The sequence below is a fragment of the Fukomys damarensis genome, unplaced genomic scaffold (genome assembly GCF_012274545.1).
Source record: "Fukomys damarensis isolate Sample0158 unplaced genomic scaffold, DMR_v1.0_HiC HiC_scaffold_17, whole genome shotgun sequence".
Lineage (NCBI taxonomy): Eukaryota > Metazoa > Chordata > Mammalia > Rodentia > Bathyergidae > Fukomys > Fukomys damarensis.
Window position 1 is genome coordinate 5,653,149 of NW_022900929.1, and position 10,197 is coordinate 5,663,345.

General features: G+C 45.8%; 1 protein-coding gene and 1 non-coding gene across 4 annotated transcripts in view; one reads left to right on the top strand and one right to left on the bottom strand.

Annotated features, from left to right (window-relative positions):
• The window catches only part of Snx8 (sorting nexin 8), a 71,270-nt gene that overhangs the window by 4,860 nt on the left and 56,213 nt on the right, over positions 1-10,197 (top strand). Inside the window, exon 2 of one of the 3 annotated variants that reach the window (XM_010612073.3) lies at positions 2,591-2,677. The exons of 1 other annotated variant lie outside the window; for it this stretch is intronic. In XM_010612073.3, the coding sequence (XP_010610375.1) occupies positions 2,608-2,677 (70 nt within the window). In that variant the 5' untranslated portion in view covers positions 2,591-2,607. Of the gene's footprint in view, positions 1-2,590; positions 2,678-9,945; positions 10,084-10,197 lie in introns of those variants that run through there. One more of the 3 variants, XM_010612072.2, reaches the window with a different exon arrangement.
• On the bottom strand, positions 6,528-6,629 carry LOC117286650. The gene has a single exon (XR_004517808.1). It is a non-coding gene; the product is annotated as a small nucleolar RNA U13 (small nucleolar RNA).

Genomic DNA, 10,197 nt, shown 5'->3' on the forward strand with positions numbered 1-10,197 from the left:
ATATTCTTCCAGCGTGGGACTGTATCACATTGTCTGTGGGATCTCTTATCTTACATTTGTCATGTATTATCAAATTATCAACATTTTAAATTATCATTTTCTTCGTTACTTGTATGCTGTAACTTCCCTGAGTTTGAAAATATAGCCAGTTGGATTATTTAGACCAAATCTGCTGCAGAATAGAAATAAAATGATTGATAAAATATAGAGAGTCTTACTGAAACCAAGGAGACACTGACAAAATGATAAAGCACCATTACTCTAAAATCTATGGGATGGGGCCGGGGATTTAGCTCAGCGGTTTGGTGGCCTGCCTTGCAAGCGCAAGGACCCGAGTTCAATCCCTGGTACCAATAAACAAACAAACAAACAAACAAACAAATAAATAAAATTTAAAAAATAAAATCTATGGGATGGAGCTGGGGCTGGGAGTGTGGCTCAGTGCAAAGTGTTTGCCTAGCATGTTCAAGGCCCTGGGTTCAATCCTCAGCATAACAGTAAATATACTAAAACTCTAGGAAAATAAGAAGAGCATTGAGGGTATTTGCTGCCCTGGGTGAAGTTAACCTTAAATTTGAGAGTGAAGAACTGGAAATCACCTGTGTTCCAATGCTTGTCATACATCCAGGTGTGGTACACACACCTACGCTCCCAGTACTGAGGAGGCTGAAGCCAGTTTTAAGCCAGTTTAACTCACTATGTAGCCCAGGCTGGTCTTGAACTCATAGCGATCTTCCTGCCTCAGCCTTCTGAGTGCTGGATTACAGGTGTGCATCACCATGCCTGACCGAAAGGTTTATTTCTGCTCACACTTTGTAGAGGTTTTTATTCATGGTCATCTGGCTTTTGTTGTTACTGTCGTTTATTTGTTTTGCTTTGTTTTTAGATGGGGTCTCAATATGTAATTCAGGCTGGCCTTGAACTCACTATGTAGCCCAGAGGCAATCCTGCCTCAGTTTCCTGAGCGCTGGGATTATAGTGTACACCACCATCCTGGTTGTCCCTACACTTGATGGCAGAGGAGTTTGTACCTATGCTAGGGACCTTGATGGGACAGTCCCCCAGCAGGCTTTAGAGAAGTGACAGCAATGTGTTTCCTTACCTAAGTACAAGATAGGTGCTGGGGACAGGTGGGCAAGCAGAGCCTGCTTTTCCACTGCAGATACTTTCTCAGGCAGGTGGATTTTAGAAAAGATTTCACCTGTTAATTTCCCAACTGTTTGCAGACTGCTGCCAAAGCACCCACATCAGCACCAGGAAATGCAATCAGCAAGGTTTCCAGCAGCAGCATTCCTAACATATACACCCACACAACCATCCGCAGGAGAGTAGATATGGTACACTGACTTAGTGATAAAACAGGAAACAGGATATGGATGATAAAGTGAGAACATCTAAGCATACCTCATTTCACAAGCTACCAGAAAAGGAGGAAAAATGAATGAAGCAAACTGGGGTAGTAGTGCAGGCCTGTAAATCCCAGAACCTAGGAGGCTGAGGCAGGAGAATCACCATGAGTTCAAGGCCAGCCTGGGCTGCACAGCAAGACCCTATCTCAAAAAGAAGAAGAAGAAGAGGAGGAGGAGGAGGAGGAGGGAGAGAGGAGGAGGAGGGAGGAGGAGGGAGGAGGAAGAAGAATGAAGCAATGTATGTCAGTGTTTGTAGAACCACTGGCTGAGAATTTTGCAGACAACAAGCCAGAAACTCAGTAAGATTAATAAATCCTAAACAGGGTAAAATAAATATAAATGGATACTTAGAACATAGTGAAACTGGTGAGCACCAAAGAAAGGCAAACATTTTATCTTTTTTTTGTTTTTTTGTTTTGGGTTTTGTTGGTGGTGGGTTTTTTGTTTTTGTTTTTGGAGACAAGATCTCACTTCATAGGCTGACTTTGAACTCACTCTGAGACTTTGAACTTGTGGAGATCCTTTTGCCTCAGCCTCGCAAGTTCTGGGATTACAAGCATGTGCCACCACACCAGGCTCCAAAAGCAATCTTTTTTTTTTTTGTACCAGGAATCGAACTTGAGTCCTTGCACCTGTGAGGCAGATGGCGGAACCACTGAGCCAAATCCCCAGCCCCAAAAGCAGTCATTTTAAAGAAACAAGTTGTTGAGTATTTTGTCCCAGCAACAGGAAAGTGACATCCTGGATTACTGAGAGTCTATTTGAAAAAAAGTCAAAAATTCAAAATGCAACCAATCAAAAAGAAAAGAACAAGTTAGACAGCTGGTATCAACTTCTCAAAAGCAACAGTGGAGGCCAGGAAGATAGCAATCAAGTCTTATATATGGAGAAAGGGGCTGGGCGTGGCAGCACACCCCTATGACCCCACCACGGAGGCTGAGGCAGGAGGATTGCAGCAAATTTGAGGCCAATTCCTGGGCTACACAGTGGCTTCAAGGCCAGTTTGAACTGCACAGTGAGGCCTATCTAAGAGAGAGAGAGAGAGAGAGAGAGAGGAAAATTGTCAGAATTCTACCCAACAAAATAATTTTTTCTTTTTGCAGTACTGGGGATTAAACACTGGGCCTTCCCTGCCTCCACTCCTCCCCAGCACTGAGCTGCATCCCATTTCTTTTTTTCAGTCTTTTGAGATGGCTCAATGAATTGCACAAGGTGGACTAAAACTTGGGACCCTCCTGTCTCATCGTCCTGTGTAGCTGGGATTCCAGGTGTGTGCCACTGTACCCCACTGTATTGTTCTTTTTGAAAAAATTTTTTTTCTATGTGCTCTTATTTATCTTATTCATATATTTTCTATTCTGCCTGTTTTAAACATTATAGCAATAATTTTTGATATCAAGTTGAGAAAATTCCTCTAATCTTTCTTCTTCAAAATTGCTTTGGCTAATCTTCATTCTTTACTCTTCCATATGAATTTAAAATTCATTTTGTAATTTCCTGAGGAAATTATCTTTACTAAAATTACATTACATTTATACATCAGTTTGAGGATGATTGGCATTTTAAACATATTAAATTTTCCTGTCTATAAACAAATTCTTCCTTTCTTTAACAGTTATGTCTTCCATAAAATTTTTATCATTTTTTCCTTTAAAAGTATACCATCTTAGATTCATCCCTGTATATTGTTAGTTATTATTATAAATGAGATTTTTTATTGACTGATGACTGCTGGTACACATGAAAAAATAGTGATTATTGTTTCATGCCTTGAATCCAAAAATCCTGGTGAATTCTCTTTAAGATAGTTTATATGATTGTAGCAGTGCACATTGGTCATCCCAGCAGTCTGGGAGACTGAGGCAGGAGGATTGCAAGTTGGAGCCCATTCTGGCAATTTAGGGACTTAGTGAGCCACTGTGTCAAAATATCCAAAGGGCTGGGGATGTAGCTTAGTGTTGAGGCCCTAGTTTAAATTCCCAGTATCATCACACACACACACACACACACACACACACACACACACATACACACACACACACATACACACACACACACACACAAGACTTGTATATTTTCTGGGGTTGATACTGTTACCTGAGATTAGCAATTATTATATTTCTTCCTTCCCAGTCAATACCACTATTTTGTACCTCACTTCCTGAATTACCTTGATCCTGAAATACAGTTTGATCACAATCATAACAGGCAGCTACTGATTTCTTTCTTTCTTTCTTTCTTTTTTTCTACTGGCAATTGAACTCAGGCCCTTGTGCTTGCAAGGCAGGCAGTGAAACCACTGAGCTAAGTCCTTGGCAAGCTACTGATTTTTATTGATGTGCAGTTTGCATAGGGTGCCAGGTATGGTGGTGCACACCTATAATCCCTCTACTTGGGAGACTGGGGCAGGAGGATCATTGCAAGTTCGAGGCCAGCCTGGGCTACATAGTGAGGCCCTGTACCCCCCCAAAAAAAGAAATTATATAGAAAAAACACGCAGGTTTTATGTGCTAGAGATTATTTTTACAAGTGTATATGTCAGTTTAAGAATGTTCTTATCAAGAGACAGAATAAATCAGGCATGGTGGTATATGCCCCTGTAATCCCAGCACTCTGGGAGGCTGAGGCAGGAGGATTACAAATTCAAGCCCAGCCCCAGCAATTTAGCAACTTGCCAAGGTCCAGTCTCAAAATAAAAATTAAAAGGGCTGGGACTGTAGCTCAGTGGGAAGGCCCTGAGTTCAATTGCCAGTATGGAGAGAGAGAGAGAGAGAGAGAGAGAGAGAGAGAGAGAGAGAGAGAGAGAGAGAGAGAGAGAGAGGGAGGGAGAACAGAACATTTCCATCACATAACAAAATTCTCCAGGAATTCTTTTATAATAGGCAACTACTACACAGTCATTTATTTATTTATGTATTCATTTGCAATACTGGGGGTTAAACCCAGTACCTTTGCACTATATTCTTCTTCCTTCACTTCCTTCCCCTTCTGTGCCTCCCTCCCTCCCTCCCTCCCTTCCTTCCTTCCTTTCCTATGTAGTTTAGACTGGCCTTGAACTCACTCTGTAGCCCAGGCGAACCTCAAACTGTGATTCTCCTGCCTCAGCTTCATATGTTCTGGAATTCTGGACATAACTTATGCCATTAGGCTTGGCTCTTAGCACTGTTTTTACTTTGAGACAGTATTTTGCTAAGTCTCTAAATGCTAAATTGTCCAGGCTGAGCTTAAATTTATGATCCTTTTGCCTCAAGATTTACAAGTATATGCTACCACACCTTGCACTTTGTATCCCCCACTTTTTTTAAGGCTGGCCTTGCCCTCATCCTGCAGTATATGCTAGCCTCAAACTCACAGCAGTCTTCCTCTTCAGGCTCCCAGTTGCTAGATTACAAGCAAGTGCCACCTTGTCCCGCACTTTGTACCCTTTACTACCCAGGAACTGGGTGTGTAGCTCAGTGGCAGAGCTAGTGTTTAGCATGGGTGAGGCCCCAGGCTCAGTTGCCAATACCCCCTCAACAAACACACCCAGTTGCCCTCAGAGTAACACACACACTCGCACAGACACGCACACACCTATGCAATTTCATTATTAAATGAGATGATCGACGTTGTTGTTTAACACTTGGCCTAGTGGCCGTCACGTAGGAAATGTTTGATAAATTTTAGGGCCTTCTCATCTTATGAATCCTCTGCCTTTAGAGTCCTCTACCTTCACTGCCTTACAGAGCTACAAGCAGCTTTCACATCAAGCCTCCTAAAGGGAGGGTGGGTGGGCACTGAGGACAGGCTCCAGCACCCAGGAGGTTGGGCTTGAATTCTGCCCTGTGATTTATGCCATTGAACTTCTCTGGCCTTGTTAGTCTATAAAATGGTGATAATTACTCTACTACTTTATCCATTTATTGGGCTTAGATGAATTTCTAGAGGCAAAGCACTCAGAAGAACACTGCATGGCAGCACTCAGTAACTGTGAGTTTGGCTAGTGTCGTCAGTAGCTGGTGGTGCTTGTGACACAGTCTTGGCTTTCTGTCTTCCACATGTGGGGCAGGATGGCCCTTCTGGTCCTCTTCAGGTTGGGTGTGGCGGTGTCACGAGTGTGGCCTGAGGGTTGTGAGTGGATGTTTCATTTTATCCTTCACGTCTGGGCCAGAGTTGTTCACCCAGGACCTCTTACCCCAAGGTTTTCTTTCGTCAAAATGTCAGAAACCTGAGCAGGCGGCTGCTTCATTATCCTGGGTCTGAGTGACCACAGTGAGCATGAATCCCTGTTCTGTCTCAGGCTGCTGAGGTGTGTGGCAGGAGACAGCCTGACCTGACCAACATCCTAGCTATAGTTAATAGTCCAAAGTCGTGGTGGTAGCCAACCTATGGCCCGCATGCTGTCTGTACCACTGAGAGCTCTAAACGGTTTGCCATCACTGTGACCTAGGACATGCTCCTGTCAGTCGGTGTTTCATTGCTGTGACCAAAACACCCGAGGCAATCAGCTTAAAGGAGGAGGGGTTTGTTTTGGCTCATGGTTTCACAGGTTTCAATTCATGGCCAGCAGCTCCATTGTTCCAGGATCTGGCAAGGCAGAGGCTCATGGTGGAAGGGTGATGTGGAGGAGGAAAGCTGCTGGCTGCCAGGGAGCAGAGCTCTGGGAAAGAGCCAGAGAGGAAAGGGCCAGGGATAAGATACAGCCCAAGCTCCTGCTGAGCTTCCATCTGTTCCCAACAATTCCATCAAATTATGGCGTGGGTGGATTAAACCAACGATACCAGAGACACTGTGATCCAGTCACCTTCAGAAAGGTGACCTTGGAACAGGGGAAACTTCTGGGGACATTTTAGATTTAAACCATAGTGCTCCTCAATGCCTCTTCGTGACTCTTGATGTTTTTGGGAGGAACTCTTTCTTTGGAAGGTACTTGGCAGGACTTGAAACTTTGCCTGCAAGGAGAACGATACCTAACAACAGCCCTTCCTTCAAGTCATCTGGGAGATACCAATCCTGACATCAGTGTGCTGCTTTCCAAGTCCTGCCTGTCAGTTCCATTTTCCTAAGTGGAAAGCGTTAATGTGACTCAAAAGCCACAGGAACAGTCATAATATACGTGGGTTCTTCTTTATTTTTCCACATCAGCTGGGCAACGTGCTGATGTCATAACTAAGTTTGAGGGAGGCACATCTCTGGCATGTGACATGAACGTCCAGTTACCACACTCATGAACCAAAGGATCAAATGAGTGGGTTCTTGCTACTGAACAAAAAAAATTTTTTAAATGCTTCCCTGAATGAAACAGTTTATTCTTTGGTGAGGCTCTACAGATGGCAGACCTATCTCAAGGCATATCTGCTGAAAACTTTCTGTTGTTAGAGTTGTCTGGCAGCTGAGCCCCTTCTTTGAAGGACTTCCATGAAGGCATTTGGAATGAAATCCAATGGGGAAAGACGGTGCACACCTGTAATCCCAGATCTTGGGGAGGCTGAGGCAGGAGGGCACAAGTTGAGCTCAGTGATTCAGTGAGACCTTGTCTCAAAAGTACAAAAGGGTTGGGTATGTAGCTCTTTGTAAAAGATTTGGGTGGCCAATCCCCTGTACCACTGACACACAGACAGACAGACAGACAGACAGACACACACACACACACACACACACACACACACACAGGCACAGGCACACCAGCATAAGAACCAACTGCTGCTTCTTTCCTTCCACAGCCCCTACCCCTGGGTAGAGTGAGAACCTGTTGTGTTCTGCTCCTCTACCACCTCCATTGAGGGGCCAGAGATGTGGTCTGCTCATCCCTGTTTGCCTTCCTCACCTTCCTCTCCTACCAATCATTCAAAATGTGATTCACTAGTAAATCTCCGGAAATGTTTCTGGGAATAAAACAAAGTGACCAACTTACAGCAGTGGTCTCCTGCTTGGGCTGAATCATCTGGGAATTAAAACAAAACAAAACAAAACACTGAAATCTTGGCCACAACATAGCCTGCCCAGTGAAACTCCAGCAATGCGAAAGCAGGAGCGCACGTTTTTTTTTATTGGGGATCAAACTCAGAAGCTCACATATGCTAAGTAAGTGCTCTACCACCAGCCACATCCCTGTATTATTGCATTTGATGGACTTAATTGATGGAAAGATCTTGTGAGTAGACAAAGTGTCCCTTTAGGGTTTTTAGTTATTTTTTCCTTTCACTTGTATGTGTATAAGGGGAAGCTGACAATGGCTTGTGATGGGTGGAACCCAATGGGCTAGATCCAGCCAGGCGATTTCTGAATATTCCCCAGGTGATCACTAAAGGCAACCAAGATCCAGAACCACTTACTATCTGACATATTTAAGGGGGTTAACTAATTAACAATAAACTATTAAAAAGCTATTAGAAAATGTATAATTGTATATTTGTAAAAAAATTTGAGTCTTCAGAGTGAGATAAAGGTGTGTGTGTGTGTGTGTGTGTGTGTGTGTGTGAGATAGGGTCTTTTTATTTATTTATTTTTGGTACAGGGATCAAACTCAGGTCCTTGTGCCTGTGAAGCAGGTGGCAGAACCACTGAGCTAAATCCCTGGCCCTAGGGTCTTTTTATGTAGTGCAGGCTGGCCTTGAACTAGTGGTGACCCTCTTGCCTGAGCCTCCCAAGTGCTGGGATTACAGGCATATACCACCACATCTGACGAACTTAAATAAAAATTATTTTTAGGTTCTTTTTGAGTCAGGGTCTTTCTATATATATAGTTCAGGTGGGCCTTGAACTCACTATGTAGCTCAGGCTGGCCTCAAACTAACTCATGGTGATACTTCTGCCTCAGCCTCCCAAGTGCTAGGTTTATAAGCTTGCTCCACCATGCCTGGTTTAAAAAAGTTTTGTTTTTGTTTTTTTGTAATCTAGTGGGAGACAGAAATATGTACCAAATAATAGCAGGAACTCAGCAGATTATATATGCAGGGGGGTGGAATCAGGGAAAGTGCTGAGTACAAAATTTGGTAACAACAGCTGAAAGGAAGCCCAGGGTGGCGGAAGGAAGTGGCCATCAGAGGCGGATGGAGGGTCACAGGATCCTGCAGTGGTCACTGTGACTTGAAAAAGCTGTTCTGAGTCCGTCTGCAGAAAGCAGTGCTACCTACCTGCCGGAATGGTGGGTGTCTTGGGGAGCTGGGACAGGGAGGTCTACAAAGTGTGGAGAGAGCACTAAAGATCAACAGGTCAAAATTAAAATATATTTATGCTGCTAAATACAGTTTGCTATCAAACCAAAATGTGATACTTAAGAAAACTTATGATTGAAAAAGTAATTCTAGGGCTGGGGATTTAGCTCAGCGGTTCAGTGGCCTGCCTTGCAAGTGCAAGGACCCGAGTTCAATCCCTGGTACAAAAAAAAAAAAAAAAAAAAAAAAAAAAAAAAAAAAAAAAAGTAATTCTACTCAAACATTTGAGCTTGTTTTGTATAGCAGATATTCTAGAATGTAAAGGAAAAAAAATGAGTTATTATAATACCAGCAATATAATAAGGTAAAATAAGGGCCAGCTACTATAACAAGAACTAATGGGAAAGCTGAGACTCTTCCTAGGACCCTGGCCTTGTCCGGCCTTTCAGTTAACCACCTCCCCAGACACAGCTGGGCCTGTGTCGCAAGTGCAAGATCCTCCCTTTGGAAGCCAGGCGTGGTGGCAGAAGCCTGTGATCCCTGCACTTGGAAGGCTGAGGCAGGATGCCAGCCTGGTTTACATTGTGAGTTCAAGGCCACCCTAAACTAGAGAGACCCTGTCTCAAAAAACAAAACAAATAAAAAAATCTTCCCTTTGAAGGAGCCCTACCGATCTCTCCAGGCTTTCGTTGCCTGTACTGTGCGTCCTGGGAAGATCAGGGCATTTGCAGTTGTCTGACACCCTGCACTTGCTCCTGTTCAGTCCTTATTCATCCAGCGGCCGCTCAGGCACCTGCCCCGCCCAGACCTGCAGCTTCCCTTTGGGAATGTTGGACACCAGAGACTAGTTCTCAGGTGGGCAGGCCGGGAACAGTTCCAGAGCGTCTGTGAGTCCTCGAACCCAGCACCGGGACTGGCCACCTCCAGCGGACTTGCCTGCGCTGGAGAGGGCGGTGAGCGACCGTGAGTGTCGGGACGAATGAAAGCAGAAGGCCCAGAGTGGGTGAGTGAGCGCTGAGGGTGGGGCAGAGCGGGTAAGCGAGAGCAGGAGCCGGCGAGGGGGACGGGCAGCCAGCGAGCGACTGATTGGATAGCTGAGCGAGTGCAGGTGGGAATGGGCGAGCGGCCGCCGGGGACTGGCAGCGAGCCAGAGCTAGGGGTGCGGACTCCGGCTTAGGAGCGCCGGCCGCCCGGCCACGTGGCTGGGACAGGCCTGGAGGCGGGGAGTGGGCGGGGCTAAATGGAGTGTGGGCGTGACGAAGCCGGGCCTGGGCTGGCTGTGGGTGGAGTGAGAGGGCAAGGGGTGTGGCCCCTCTCGTGTGGGAGCAGGGAGGCAGTAAAAAGGCGGGATGTGGGCGTGACAGTCGGTGAACGGGCGTGGTCTGGGTGGTCATGGGCGTGGCCGGCAGGCGCAGGAGGAAGTCACGTGGGCGTGCGGGCTCACATGACTGGCCGCGCTATGGACCCGCTCCCCGCCGCGGCAGTCGGGTCAGCAGCTGAGAAAGAGGCTGACGAGGAGGCGGATCCCCCGGCGACAGGTACGGCACTGGAGACCGCCGTCCCGGTTCGCGGCGAGCTGCCCCGTTGCAGCCTCTCGGATCACCTCTCGCCGCGACCCGGGGCCACCTGTGCGGGTCCACCTGGTCGGATTA